At 43.9% G+C, this 16,165-nt stretch overlaps 1 protein-coding gene across 1 annotated transcript in view; it reads left to right on the forward strand.

Moving 5' to 3' along the window:
* Window positions 1-16,165, forward strand: part of LOC119965755 (PH domain leucine-rich repeat-containing protein phosphatase 1-like) — a 247,012-nt gene that overhangs the window by 204,236 nt on the left and 26,611 nt on the right. Inside the window, 6 exon segments of the mRNA XM_038796547.1 lie at window positions 438-640; window positions 5,828-5,888; window positions 6,588-6,683; window positions 9,229-9,384; window positions 11,111-11,311; window positions 13,155-13,317. Of these exon segments, the coding sequence (XP_038652475.1) occupies window positions 438-640; window positions 5,828-5,888; window positions 6,588-6,683; window positions 9,229-9,384; window positions 11,111-11,311; window positions 13,155-13,317 (880 nt within the window).

Consider the following 16,165-nt stretch of genomic DNA (forward strand, 5'->3'; position numbering starts at 1 on the left):
GTGTGGATGAACCACCGGCCCTCTAATTGTGTTGGCAGCTCTTGGGGCAGGATGTGTTCTTAATGGACAGTGTCCTGTTAATTGACTGCCTCTGGCCATAGATTGTCCTGGGTCCAGCTGCCTGCCCAAGCAGGGTCGCCTCCCGCTTCATCCATTGGGGCAGAATTTAGCCTAGCGTTTCTACACTTCAGAGCAATAAATTTAGAATCCACGTTCATCTTTACTCCTTAAATAGTTTTTTAAATTATTTTCTTTATTTCATAAAATCTTTTTACGTGTTAGCCTCATACTTCTCCAATAGAATATTATTTGTTCATTTAAAGAGTTGCTTTCTATAAAACAACATGTTTAAAATGCAGGACTAAGCATGGGAAATCAAAACTCTTTGGAAAATGCTGATTTTCTTTTTGTTTTCAATGTTGTCCAACTGAATTTAGACTCAATCGCATCACCAAGTTGGATGTAGCAGATGTGGATTTCCTACAGCACGTAACACATCTAGATCTACGCGACAATAAACTGATTGCCCTTGATGCCACAGTATTTGAGAATATTGAGGTTATACACTGTGAACGAAATCACCTGACCAGTCTGAAAGTCAGTGGATATTTCCTGAAGAATCTTTATGCAGCTTCAAATGGTATGTTCATACTTTCTAACACTGCCTAAAAACATGTTTAGCTTGCATATATATTTTTCGTGGGCACAGACGTATGGCTAGTGTATTTTGCAGCTTTCATAAGATCTCAGTTAATTTGATCTACTTCATGTATGTTCTTCCTCACTCTATCTCAAATGAAGTTCTATCTAATCATCAGCCCTTTGTATTCAACTGCACTATCATCCCTGAATCTCCCCAGTATCAACATATTGGAGGTTGCCATTCCCTTCCCAGGAATGAGTCCAGTGAACCATCTCTGAACTGCTTCTAAAGCAGTTTATATTTAAAATAAGGAGCCCAAAACTGCGCAGAGTACTGCAAATGTGGTCTCACCAAGGCCCTATACAGTTGTAGTACCTCCTTTTTATATTCCATTCCTGCAGGAATAAACATCAACATTCCATTTGCTTTCTTAATTTTTTTTTATAAATGTTTTTTATTGGGTTTTTGAACAAAGTATATTTACCGTTATGTACAAAGGATAAGAAACATATATATATACACATTTATAGAATAGAAGGGCACACCCAAACATACCAAAGAAAAGAAAATAGTAAATAATAAAAAAAAATACAATAAAAAATAAAATAGAATAACTGGTAGGATATTGTGCACCAGCTCAACAGCAGCAACTCTGTGCACCTGGCAAAATTGTTTACAACACATAAGTAAGCGACTGTTTGTGGGGGGGGAGGGAGGGGGGGGTGTAGACTGGGGAGGTAAATATACATTTGGGTGCCGGAGAAAAACATTACAGTGGGCAATACTCAAATGGGTTTGGTGTTGTCGCTTGCTTCTGCCGGATGGATCTCACTGCCGTCTCGCGCTCACCTCCGCTTCTGCCGGTCCTCCCGTCTTTCGTCTTTATTCTCCTCGTTCCCTGCTCCTGGAGATGCCATGTTCGTTATTGTATCCCGTGCCTTCCTTCCGGCTCACGTTTCCCTGCTCTCTCTTCTCCCCCACCCCCCCCCCCCCGGTTCTCCTCTCTTGTTCCCTGTCTCTCTCTCTCTCTCTCTCTCTCTCTCTCTCTCTCTCTCTCTCTCTCGGTCTCTCTCTCTCTCGGTCTCTCTCTCTGTCTCTGTCTCTCTCTCTCTCTCTGTCTCTCTCTCTCTCGGTCTCTCTCTCTCTCGGTCTCTCTCTCTCTCGGTCTCTCTCTCTCGGTCTTTCTCTCCCTCTCTCTCTCGGTCTCTCTCTCCCTCTCTCTCTCGGTCTCTCTCCCTCTCTCTCCCTCTCTCTCTCGGTCTATCTCTCCCTCTCATGCTTTGGCTACTTTCCCCTGATTCTTGGCTACCTGGCTATTCTTCCGCTTGTTCGTTGGCCACAAACAGGTCCCGGAACAATTGCGTGAATGGCTCCCACATTCTGTGGAAGCCCTCTTCTGACCCTTGGATGGCGAATTTGATTTTCTCCATTTCGAGAGATTTTGAGAGGTCGGACGCCAGTCTGCAGCTTTGGGTGGTGCTGCTGACCGCCAGCCGAGCAGGATTCTACGGCGGGTGATCAGGGAGGCAAAGGCAAGGGTGTCCATCCTCCTCCCCAGGAATAGATCTGGTTGATCCGAAACCCCGAAGACCGCCACTTTCGGGCCTGGCTCCACCCTCATCCCCACCACTTTGGACATTGCCTCAAAGAAGGCTGTCCAGTACTCTGCAAGTCTGACAAGACCAGAACATGTGGGTGTGGTTGGCCAGGCCTCCTTGGCACCGTTCACATCTACCCTCCACCTCCGGGAAGAACCTACTCATACGAATTCTTGTTAAGCGGGCTCTATGTACCACTTTTAGCTGCGTCAGGCTGAGCCTTGCGCACGTGGAGGTGGAGTTGACCTATACAGTGCTTCGCTCCGGAGTCCCCATCCTATCTCAATCCCCAGATCCTCCTCCCATTTCTTTCTTGTTGCATCCAGTACGGTGTCGGTCCTTTCTATCAGTCGGTCATACATGTCACTACAGTTTCCTTTATCTGGTATGCTTGCGGCCAGTAGTTCTTCCAGTAGTGTCTGTCGTGGCGGTTGTGGGTACATCCTTGTCTCCTTTCGTAGGAAGTTTTTGAGCTGTAGATACCTTAACTCGTTCCCCCTGGCTAGCTGGAATTTCTCTGTCAGTTCGTCCAGTGTTGCGATCCTGCCGTCCGTGTATAGGTCCCTGACTGTCAGTGTCCCTCCGTCCTGCCCCCACCTGTTGAAGGTGGCGTCAGTCAGTGCTGGTGTGAACCTATGGTTGTTGCAGATGGGAGCTTTGATTTGCTTTCCTAATTACTTATTGTACCTGCATATACTTACTCTGTGATTCCTGTACCAGGAAACCTGGATCCCTCTGTATCACCGAGTTTTGCAATCTTTCTTCATTGGACAGCACGGTAGCATTGTGGTTAGCACAATTGCCTCACAGCTCCAGGGTCCCAGGTTCGATTCCCGGCTTGGGTCACTGTCTGTGCAGAGTCTGCACGTTCTCCCTGTGTGTGCATGGATTTCCTCCGGGTGCTCCGGTTTCCTCCCACAGTCCAAAGATGTGCGGATTAGGTGGATTGGCCATGATAAATTGCCCTTAGTGGGGTTATAGGGAGAGGGTGGAGGTGCTGACCTTGGGTAGGGTACTCTTGCCAAGAGCCGGTGCAGACGCGATGGGCCGAATGGCCTTCTGCACTGTAAATTCTATGATTCCATGAAATACTGTACTGTTTTTAATTCATCCTGCCACAGTGAACAAGTTCACATTTGCCCACGTTATAATCCATCTGCCAAATGTTTGCCCACTCACTTAACCTGTCTGTATCCTTTTTCAGACACTCTACTTTATCTCGACAACTAATTGTCCTCCAGGGTGGCCCGTGGCATAGTGGTTAGCATTGCTGCCTACGGCGCTGAGGACCCAGGTTCGAATCCCGGCCCTCGTTCACTGTCCGTGTGGTGTTTGCACATTCTCCCCATGTCTGCGTGTGTTTCACCCCCACAACCCAAAGATGTGCAGGTTAGGTGGATTGGCCAGACTAAATTGCCCCTTAATTGGAAAATAAATAATTGGGTACTCTAAATTTATTTTAAAAAACTAACTTATTGTCCTACCTATCTTGGTGTGATTCCAATTCAAAATGAGGAATTTTGTCTGACAGTATCTCTTGCCTTTTCTCCTTGTTTTATTCAATTTATTGTTCAGTAACTCCCAAAGCCCCCTGTTATAATTGCATCTTTCCCTGGCTTGATATTTACGACAGTTTTTTTTGTTTTGCTTTACTCTGCCTGACTTACTATTGTTCTGGACCTCACCCTGCTCACTCATCGTTCCCGACTAAGCTAACCCAATGTTGGTCCTCTTGATGCACTGTCCCACTCACTAAACCGATAGGCTCTGCACTGCAATCTCACCATGTGGGCTCTGTCTGCTTATCATTTTTTACTTGAACACTACCTTCCAAGCTGTTCTGTATCGTCAGCAAGCTGCGGTTTCAAGGGTCTCTGGCGCTGCGAGCTCACTGTAGTCTGACAAAATGCTGAGGGTCATCTCATGGTTTGCAGCACAACCTAAGGCTGCTCACCATGTTGTACCTGTAGTTAATCATCTTGCTGCCACTCTGTTTGACCACTGCTGAACACCATGTTGTGTTGTTATAATGATATAAAGGCACCAGTCACTGCTAAGTGATTGGGTAAACATGAGTTAATTTATTTAGAATAGGCACTTAACACCAAACAAAGATAGAAAGCCTGAAGACATCAGTAGCAGGACTGTGTGCTATATTCCGTTCACAATTCAAAGTGAAACTAAGACTGGATCACATGACTTACTTCCCTCCTAGTAATGGCATGCTGCAATCCTTTAATGACATATTATAACGGTGTACGTCACACAAGGGTGGGAACAAGGGTTCTGGCTTGTTCTGTTGCATGGCCTCTGCTTTGGAGTTCCCAACAGTGGATTGCATTTTAGACCAGCCAACAGACCACCTGGAGGAATGGTCGACAGACTGCACCTTGAGACTTGCTGGGATAAGTAATGGAGAATTGCAACATGTGAAGAGAATGGTGAGCAGGATAGTGTGAATAGATTGTTTTGCACAGAGGGATAATTTTGCAATAAACATTGGACTCACTGATTTGTTGGAATTTGGGGCAATTTTATGATTCGGTTCTTGTACCTGATTTGTCATGCTCCCAATTTTATCATTTGGCTATTAATTCTAAGATGCAAAATTGGGCACTGACCTCCATGCCCAATTTCCTAATCAGTACTCCTATTGATCGTGGCTCAGTTTGAGAAGCACTAACTTGTAACTTTATCCCCATCATAAAGATGTATGTGACATGAATCAAGGTGAAACCAAATAAATAGTAAGTGACTGAGTGATTTGAAATAATAAGTGTCATAATAAGTGGATAATGACATGAGTATAATTAAATAGTACAATCGAACAAAACAAAGTTTAGCATTCACATTCCAGTGTTTTGCATCAATTTGATAGAAACAAGTTGTGCTCAAATTTATAATCATGCTTAAATCTATAAGCCCACCATTTCCCCATCCCACTGTCCAAAAGATTTGTGTATCAAATCTCACTTTCAATATCAGTAAAGGTGGTTAAAGTTTTAAAAAATAAATTTAGAGTACCCAATTCTTTTTTTTTCCCAATTTAGGGTGGCCAATCCACCTACCTGCACATCTTTGGGTTGTGGGGGTGAAACCCATGCAGACACCGGGAGAATGCAAACTCCAAACGGACAGTGAACTGGGGCCGGGATTGAACCTGGGACCTCGGCCGTGAGGCAGCAGTGCTAACCACTGTGCCACCATGCCGCCCCAAGATAATGACAGTCGATAGTAATTATTTTGGCTGCTGTTAAAGAAACTTGGCAACTCCATCCAATGTTTAAGATGGAAGAAGTAGACAAAAGTTGGATGAATATTGAGTAAAGGATGAGCTGAAAATATATCTCTCTTTGAGGAAAAGGCAGTGCAGTGTCTTGGTTCACCAGCATGATGACATTGGGTGTTATAAGTCCTGATCACTCAGTGGCCAGGTCCAGACTGGTATTTGCAGGAGTACGGGGTGAGGGTGATCTATGTAGGGCATGTAGTCCAGAGAGATCAGAAATGAAGAATATTAACCATAAAATCATGATTTCCCTGTCAAGCCAGTTTAAGAAACTAATTGAACTGTTCTTCATTTCAGAACTTGCATACATTGATGCTTATCCAGTCCCCAACAATCTCACTTTCATGGATGTATCAAGGTATGTAACTTGTATTAGGTTAGCTTCTAGGAAGTATTTCTATTCAGTGAGGCCTATAAAAAGGGAATTTTGAGGTTTTCTGGGGGAGTGAAAGGAGAGCTGTTCTATCTTTACACTGATTTTGTAGTTTCAAAGTAAATCTTGTACCAAAATAATAGTGTAGCATTAAGACCTTTGTTGCAGTTCCTTCAAATTTCCCAAAAACAATGATCAGAGGACACACTTGTGTTGTGTTAACTCCAGTTTAATGGGGAGAGCCAGTAATACAGATTAATTTCAGCTCAACCGCATCTGATGTTGTGCTGAATATGCAGCTAGCGGAACTGAGCCATAGTGCTCTGGTTTCCCCCCACACTCCGCATGCTTCACCCAATGTCTGTGTATTTAAATTATGTATTTATCGTATGTCCTATGTTTTCATTTGTTTATGGAACGATCTGTCTGGACTGTACACCGAACAATACTTTTAACTGTACCTCGGTAGACATGACAGTAAATCAAAATCCAAACTCTTGAGCGCAGCTATGCCAGACGAGGTCTAGAACGTAACCTTTGCTCAGAGACGAGCAAAGTTTCAAAGATAGCTATTGTACTCCTTAATAATAACACAGCACTTGCAAGTGGGGCAATATTGAATGTGTGAATGTCAGCTTTTAATCATTTTTCACTTACTGTATTTGCACTGTTTTGCTCTTGCAGAAACAGACTGGATAGTTTACCTGAATGGGTATGTGAAGGTAAGAAGCTGGAGGTCTTGGACATCAGTCATAATCAGATCTGTGAGTTCCCTGCAAAGTAAGTATTAATTCTTATAAGGAAATCTGCAGAAGGAAAATTCAATAAGAACAACTTTCAATCAACCTACATATTTGATTGCTAGGAACCTGTTACTAGCTAGTCAATAGGTACTATCCCAAAATGAAACTTCTGTAAACCTATTATTTAAAAAGAAATCTTTCACAGGAAGTGGGCATCGCTGGCTAGGCAAACATTTATTATTCATCCCTAATTGCTCTTGAGAAGGTGGGGATAAGCTATTTTCTTGAACTGCTGCAATCCATACTTAGTTAATTAACTTAAAACCCTCAGGTGACTTCCTATTTCTTCAGCAACCCATTTGTCATGTTAGAGTACCTTTAAGAAATGGGTGTTTACAAATAGGTGTGTATTTAAATATCTGTAGTGAGAGTACCTTTAAGAAATGGGTGCAGTGATATCAGAATGGGTGGAGCTGGGCTGTCTGTCAGCTTTTTACTTTCACTTTGGGCTTTTTGCTGCAGGGTGGGTTTGGTTTCATTTTAATTTTGGAGAAGCTGCAATCACAGCAGGATGTGTGTGAATTTCTGCAAGCTTATGAGTGTCCATTTGCAGATTTCAACGTGGTAACTGTTCTCAGTAGTGAAGTTAAGCCTGATGTTTTTCTGTAAAAAGGTGTTTTTAAGTCTTACGGTTGTTAAAAGGAAAGCTTAAAGGATTGCATAGTGTTGTAGTCTTGGGGGTTGTATTTGATTTAATGGTTGCTAAGATGTTCACTATGGTTTAAAAAGGTTAACTTGAGTTTATAGAATAAACATTGTTTTGCTTTAAAAAATATTTTTCCATTTCTGCTGTACCACACCTGTAGAGTGGGCTGTGTGCTCCTCATACCACAATCTATTAAAAGTTGTGGGTCAGGTGAACTCCATGATACACTTTGGGGCTCTCTAAACCCTGGCCCATAACACATTTAACTCTTTTGATCAGCTATATCAAAATCATGTAACAAAATATATAATGCACAGTCATTTTACAACCAAAATGTGCTGCTATCTGGGTGAAATGTGGCAGTGGACAAACTTTTTAATGAAAGGTAGTTTAGGTTTGGGTCATGATGTATATGACCTTGCAGTGCAAAAATAATCTATTGGAAATCACAAAGTTCTTTGCAATTTCCAAAGGATGTGAAAGCCACGTTTTTAGCTTAAAGGTTCATTCATCATGGGTCATAAAAGTGTGGATTATGAGTTCACGAGTAACAGAGAGAGGTATTGCAGCAAACCAAGCACATTACAGAAGTGGTTTGTTATTCTAGAACTATGCAGCCGGTCAGGGACTATCTGGAGAGAGAAACAGAGGGCAGAATTCTCCCAAGCCCCACGGTTCAGTGGCAGGCATGGGGAAGATACCCAGAAATCGGTTTTATGATAGTGTAAATTTACAGCGAAATCTTCTGCTTGTGCCCACCATGACATATCGGGAAACTTGCTCAATGCTGGCGTGAAACTCATTTGCCTCCCACTAATGGAATGCAGATGGAATGCAGATGAAAGCCCGACCACCCGCACCCGATTCTCCATGGCACCAAGAAAAAAACACCCCGGTGCTAAATACGCCTGACATGACATGCCGACATCGGAACTCGCCCGAACAATGCCTTGGGGCTGCCTCTGTTGTTTGGGCTGGAGGCCATCAGACATCCTGGACCCAGGAACGCCATAGCAGCGGGTTGGGGGGGAGCATCTTCAGATGGACCTTTCAGATTCTGTGACTTGGAGGAGGATCCATCGAGTGTCAGATCCATCGTCACTTTCAGGAAGTTCACCACCTTCAATAGTGGGTTAATAATGTTGGCCGTCTTTTCAATACCGGATAGGACAGTGGACTACGCACCATCAGGTCTACTATGTCCCAGAATACAGTGCAAAACATCTAATTGCATAATTAATTAAGTCAGGGCCAGAAGATTTGCCACATTTTCCTGCCAGTCTCCGCAGTGGGAAATGCTCCATGTTCCTGTTCCCGCAATGGGACCTAGTCCCCAGATTGGACAATTCTGCCCTGAGTTAACATTTTGGGTCAATGACCTTTCATCAGAATTGAGGAAAGTTAGAAATGTAATAGATGTTGGATAAGTGAAAGAGGATAGGAGAGATTTAAAAAATGATCTCTTTCAATCCCTTTCACTTGCTCGATATCTACTTCATTTCGCTCTTTTCTCATTCCTGATGAAGAGTCATTGATCTGAAATGTTAACTCTGTTTCAGTCTCGACTAATGCCGCCTGGCTTGCCGAGTATTCCAGCATTTCCTGGTTTCTTTTTTATGTTTGCCCCATCTACAGTTTCTGATTTATGAAGGTGGAAAGTAGCTGGTCTTAGTAATGGAAAGGTACTGGAAAAATCTTGGTTTGGGATCAATATTCCCCACCTTTTGGTACGAGGTGATTGCGAACCAAGTTCATTAACTTTTGCATATGTATTTTCTGCTCCTACGGTTGTTGTATTTCCTTGATTACTTTTGACAGAGTTAATAATTTCACTGATGAGGAACCTAGAATTCAATATTGTCAATTTTCTTGTCAGGTTGCTCTCCAGTGGTAGTTTACGCAAATTACTGGCGGGTCATAACCAGCTCCGGAGACTCCCAGAACGATTTGAGCGGACACAAGCAGAGGTTCTTGACATCCAACACAATCACCTAATTGAGCTCCCCTCAAACCTTTTCTTAAAAGCTGACTGGTAATTGAGTCTAAACTATCACAAATTATTTTTGTACCTTATTACAATTTTTAAGATGCTTTCATGATGACTGACTAGTCTGTTTGGCAATAATTAAACAATGGTCAGAAGCTATCTTAATAAATTCTAAAGTATTGTTGAACTTTAATCTTGGCATAGTGGTAGTGCTCTTGCTTCTCAGTCAGAAAGTCACGGGTTCAAGTTTCACGCAAGACCTGAACGCATGTAACTCTCAATTTGGAGCTGACACAATACTCTATTGCCAGAGATATAATTTTGAATGTAACGCTCAACTTATTCATGTAATCAAACCCATGGCACTATTTGAAGAATAGAGAGAGGCTGGCCTGACTGCCATATTTTTAAGCAAACATTTAAAATTGGATTATCTGGCCATTTATTTTGTTGCTGTTTTATGGGACCTTACTGTGTACCACCGCTACGTATATTACAACAGAGACTATAATTTGCAAATGTTTCATTGGATGTGGAATGCTATGGGAGACCTTGAGGAAATGAAAGGAACCATATAAATGCAAGTGGGTCAGAGAAGAAGTAGAGTTGAAATTGCAGATGAATAAGTTAGGATGCAGAGCGAGTTGTATGGATGACAATACAAAGTTATAAAAATAAAAATCAATAGACTCCACAAGTGGAACACCTGTGGCAGAAGTGGCAGATCAAATTCAATGCAGAGAAATGTGAAGATCACTTTGGATCTGAGAAAGCCAAATCATCATATTTTCTTAATGGTGAGAGAATGGAAATCGAGGAGGAGTAAAGGGACTGTGTAGAAAACACTAAAGGCACAGTTACAAAAAGTTTACAAAAAGGCTTAAAGAATTTGGTCTATCTTCAGGAGATTGGAACTCAGAAATGAAGAAGTAATACTTCAGCTGTACAGTGTATTGGTCAAATCCTATCTGGGAGACTGCATTCAATTTTCCCCACTTAACATCAGGGAAGATACGTTGGTCTTGGAAGATGAAGAGCATAGATTCACTAGGATATGCCAGGGCCTGAAGAGACTAAATTGTGAGGACAGCTTGAATAACCTTAAAGATACTATACGAAAACCCATGGAAGTCAAAACATAACGCTGAACTATATTACTGAGGATGCTTTGAAAACTGACTGTCACCATTGCCATCCGGCTCACTTAATAGCTGTTCCCAGCACAAAAAGAGACTATTGGCAGTTAATCCTTAACAGAAATTGTTGGCTTTCAAATTCTTGTGCAATTTCAGATTATAGAGTAATAACGGAGCCCAAGACTTGAATATTTAAGGCCTCGTACTACTAAATACATGACCAGAGGCCAATATTGTCCACTATTGGTTCCGCTGTAGAGAAATTCATATGTAAATTTTTTTTAAAAATCGTAATGATAGTTATTATCTTGATTTTGTAAAGAGATCAGTGTTGCAGTTAGGACAGTCAGTTTACTGTTCAGCATATATACTGTCATTTGCAGCATATACGATAACCTCATTATTTTTCAGTCCCAAAAATCTTTATTGGTCGGCTTGCAAGTTGACCCATTTGTGGAGGTATTTTTCAAGGATTCAAAGATCACCTTTGAATATCTCTGGTATTCAGTGAACTGCTGCAGCATATTCTTTATCATTTGTGATTGTTACAGTGTTTGCTAAAAGACAGAATTTTACAAAATTATTCAATAATTAAAATTTAAAGACTAATCGAGATTTTTGTTTCTTCCCAACAGTTTGCGGTGTCTCAATGTTTCAGCAAATAAATTGGAGACACTCCCTCCCTCCTGCCTGTCTGAGGAAAACAACAGTGTATTACAAGAGTTGTACCTAACAAATAATTATCTCACAGATAAATGTGTACAGTTGCTTACAGGTCACACTTGTCTTAAGGTTCTACATCTTGCATACAACCGACTACAGAGCTTTCCAGCCAGGTGAGATTGTCCAACCATCCCTATACCAAACAATGCCAATACAGAAATCCCCCCCGTGTGTGATTCTATTTTGAATTGTGCTAGAGACAGCTATAATTATTTTATGGACGTATCTAAGGTCTTGGTATATTTTTTATAAATTTAAAGTGCCCAAATCACTTTTTTTTCCAATTAAGGGGCAATTTAGAGTGGCAAATCCACCTATCCTGCACATCTTTGGGTTGTGGGGATGAGACACACGCAGACATGAGGAGAATGTGCAAACGCCACACGGACGATGACCCGGGGCCAGCATCAAACCCAGGACCTCGGCGCCGTGATGCAGTAGTGCTAACCACTGCACTGCCGTGTCGCCCGTGTTTTGGTTATATTGTTGTACTAAGTAGCTATAGAGTACAGTGACCTTCAGGAGCACAATGGCTGACTCAAGTAAATAGGGGGTAATTTGATACTGTAGCAAAATATCAGAAGAATATGGGGGTGTTAGAGAGGGTAGAGAAAAGATTTATGAAATTGGTTCCAGGAATGAGGGACATGTATAAATTGAAGAAGCTGAGCTGTGATCTTCAGAAGGGAAAATGGAGAGCAGATTCGATAAAGATGCTGAAAATCAGGAAGGATCTGGATAGAATAGTTTGGGGGAACCAGTTCCCATTGGCGGAGGGGTTGGGAACACCGTTTTAAGGCAAATAACAAAAGAACCAAATAGGACATGAGGGGAAACTTTTTTATGCAGCTTGTGATTAGAATTTGGAATGTGCAACCTGAGAGTGTGGTGGAGGCAGATTCAATGATGGCATTCAAAAGAAAGTTGGATAATTATCTAATGAGAAGAAAATTGTAGGACTACAGGGAAAGGGTGGATAGTGGGACCAGGTGAGTTGCTGTTGTTGCAGAGGGCTGTCATGAACATGATGGGCTGAATGGCCTCCTGTGCTGTAACCAATCTGATTCTACAATCCTTGTGAAACCAAACCACACTGAGCGATGCTAAAGATAATGGATTGATGAATAATAAGTTTTCTATTGTTGAGAATGCCATTTACTCTGTTCACATTTGTTTGTCCCATTTGTTGATCTGAGCACAAAGTTCAATGCTGGCACTTGAATGTAGTACTGAGGGAGTGCTGCACTGTTTGAGGTTCCATCATTTGGATGAAGCATTAAACCGAGGCCCCATCTGCCCTCTTGGTGCACATAAAAGATTGTATGGCACTATTTTGAAGAGCAGGGGAGTTATTCCTTGTGTCTTGACCAATTGACATCACAAAAAACAGACAATGTGGTCATTATCACCTTGCTGTTTGTGGGAGCTTGCTGTGCACAAATTAGCTGCTGTGTTTCCTACATTCTAACAGTGACCACACTTCAAAAAGGACTGCATTGGCTGTTTAAGTGCTTTGAGCAGATGTCCAGTGGTCCTTAAAAGTACTGTATCAATGCAAGTTTTTTTTCTGGGCATGCAGGTTCACTTAACCCATACAGCCAATGAATGTGCATTATTATTTCATTGGCTGCAGACTTTCCCGCAATGGTTATTTGTGAGAATCAGGCATATTGCCTAGGTGTGAGTATGGGACAGATATTAAGGGAGTGTGAGTGAGAATTAATTCCATTCCCCACTCTTGGAGATGACCAGCTTCCCCAATTGTCCTGCTGCATGTAGCTGAGCAAGTTTTACTCACACGGGTCACAATCCATTGCTGATTATCACATGAGGAGCAGCGTTTCCGATGATGCTTCTCTTTCAGCTCAGTGAGTGGACTGCTAATTGTAAGAAATATGTTGCTCTAACTCATGATTGGAAATGAAGTTTATATAAACATTTCTCATCTCTTGGCAGTAAAATGGCAAAACTTGAAGAATTGGAAGAAATTGACCTAAGTGGGAACAAACTGAAAACCATTCCAACCACCATTATGAATTGCAAGAGGATGCACACTGTTATTGCACATTCTAACTGCATCGAAGTCTTCCCTGAAGTGATGCAGCTCCCTGAAATTAGGGTAAGAAAATATGCCCAACTCCTATTATCTACGGAGCAAAAAATAATCAATATAACTATAGCAGCAGTAAAACTACTGGTTTAATAACTGGTGCCTGGAAAGCAAATATCTCTCTACTTTCAGAGCTAGTTCTAAGAGGTGAGAGAAAAGCTGACCTTACCCCAAATTTTGAATGTCTTGTATGTTCCAATATTTTTTGTGTGACTTCTATGGTGCTGACTGTGATCCATGCCAGTATAATTTGGCTATACGAGTTTTAGAAATGGAGAGAAAAACATTAAGCCTATCCTTCTTTAATGACTGCCTTCCTTCCTCACCGTATCTTTCAATCCGTTATCAACACTTCCAATTGTGAGCAGCACGGTGGCACAGTGGTTAGCATTTCTGCCTACGGCACTGAGGACCTGGGTTTGAATCCCAGCCCTGGGTCACTGTCTGTGTGGAGTTTGCACATTCTCCCCATGTCTGTGTGGGTTTCGCCCCTGCAGTCCAAAAGGATGTGCAGGATAGGTGGATTGGCCATGCTAAATTGCCCCTAAATTGGAAGAAACATAATTAGGTCCTCTAAAATAAAAAAAAACTTCCAATTGTGCATTGAGCCTGTGTATAAAGTCTGCATAAGTGGCCATCCCTGGGGATTAACTCTGTTACTCCCCTGGATTTCTTTCCTACCCCAGGGCACCCTATTTCAAGCATTGCTTCTCTGTTGTATTTGCCATTTTCTTTTGTTGACGGTTCGAGTTAAACAGGAAGACGAAAGAAAAATAAACAATTCTTAGCCATGTGTGAACGTGTCAATAGAAAGTAGTAATGTGGGACTTCCGGTGGCGGCGATGTTTGAGTGAGCCGCACATTCGGCGGGCTCTCGCTCCGGTGGGGCTTTAGGGCTGATTCACCGCGATAGCGGGACCACGGAGCGGCAAAAAGGCGGCCGCGAAAGTGCTGGAGAGCGGGCTGCAATCGATGGAACCGTGGAAGTCCAGGAAGCAGAGGAAGCGAGAGAGAAAGGGACAGAGGCAAGGAGCAGAGGAAGCTGACCTGGAACTTAAGATGGCGGACACACGGACCTTTCATGCTCCAGGAGATGAAAAACAGTTTTGAGTCGCTGAAGCAGGACAACTTGGACCCACTTCAGAAGGCAGTGGATCAGCTGAATCAGAGGCTGGATGCTCAAGAGGTAAAAGTTAAGGAGCTGGGAGAAGGAAGGCGGCAGCGAAAGTGCTGAGGAGCGGGCTGCGGCACATGGAACAGCGGGAGTCCAGAAGGCAGAAGAAAAAAGAGAAAAAGGGACAGAGGCAAGGACCTGAAGAAACTTACCTGGGACCTAAGATGGCGGACTCACGGACCCTGGACTCAGCAATCCAGCAGGCGCTGGATAGCATACTCCAGGTAATGAAGTCCAGTTTTGAAGCGCTGAAGCGGGACAGCTTGGACCCAATCCAGAAAGCGGTGGATCAGCTGAACCAGAGGCTGGATGCGCAAGATGTTAAAGTTAAGGAGCTGGGTGAGGCGGTGGAGGAGCAGGCGGATGCGCAGACGGTTGCGGCGCTAGAAGTTGACGGGCTGAAGGAGCGGCAGAGAAGACTGCTGGACAGAGTGGAGGAGCTGGAGAATAGAGTCCGCAGGAACAACCTGAGGATGGTCGGCCTCCCGGAGGGGGCTGAGGGAGCTGATGCCGCAGTGTTTGTAGCAGACCTATTGATGCAGCTGATGGGGGCCGAAACCTTTCCGCGACCGCCGGAGCTGGAGGGGGCACACAGAGTGCAGGCGAGGCAGGGGCGGCCGGGCGGATCCCCCCGCCCGATAGTGATTAGGTTCCACAGGTTCGTGGACAAGGAGCGGGTGCTGCGGTGGGCAAAGAGCGCCAGGAGCAGCACGTGGAACAACAGTGTTCTCCGCATTTACCAGGACCTAAGCCAGGAGGTGGCTCGGCGGCGAGCAGCCTTTAAGAATGTCAATGAAGGTGCTGTTCAAGAAGCACGTGAAGTTTGGTCTGCTGTTCCCGGCTCGCCTATGGGTCACGCACCAGGGTCAACACCACTACTTCTCCGAGCCTGAAGAAGCGGTGGATTTTGCGAGGGATCAGGGGCTGGTCCCGAAAAGAGGCCCCACAGACGTGAATTAGGGCCCGAGGATTACCGTGGGAAGGTACGCCGAATGGGCCTGGATTGCTGTTCAACGGTTTGCTGGGTCAAAGGTGCCAAGCGGAACATTTGGGACTCTTTCCTTTGTTCATGGATATTGGTTTGGGGTTTTTTTTTGTTTCTTTTTTCTCATGTTTTTGTTTTTTCCTCTTTTTTCTATTTTTTCCATTTTGGGCGGATTTGTACTTTTTGTGCAGCTCGCGGAGGACATGGAGCCGGCTTGCTCCAGTGGGTTGGAGAGGGGGATGGGGCGCTGGGGAGTGGGGAGGAGGACGGGGAAACAATGGGAATGAGACAGGAAGGCGCCGGAGTGTTGAGTCACCGGGCTAGCAGATTGGCTAGTCAAGGGAGTCAGGTGAGGGGGGGAGATCACAGCCAGTGGATGGCAGGGGTGGGGGTATCGGGGGATGTGGTTGGGGGGGGGGGTTGTTCTGCTGACGTGGGAGGGACTTGAAATAGGCACTGGAAAGGAGGTCGAGGGTGGAGGCAGCCAACGGGCGGGCCAGGAACGGCGCGACGCATGGCTATGGCTGACCGGCGTGGTGGGGGGGTGTGTTGTGCCCCCCGGCCAGGCTAATCACCTGGAACGTCAAGGGACTGAATGGGCCGGTTAAGAGGGCGCGGGTGTTCGCGCACTTGCGGGCTCTGAGGGCGGACGTAATTATGTTGCAGGAGACACATCATTTTTTTTTTTTTCTTTTTTT

Source organism: Scyliorhinus canicula, chromosome 5, assembly GCF_902713615.1.
Source record: "Scyliorhinus canicula chromosome 5, sScyCan1.1, whole genome shotgun sequence".
NCBI lineage: Eukaryota > Metazoa > Chordata > Chondrichthyes > Carcharhiniformes > Scyliorhinidae > Scyliorhinus > Scyliorhinus canicula.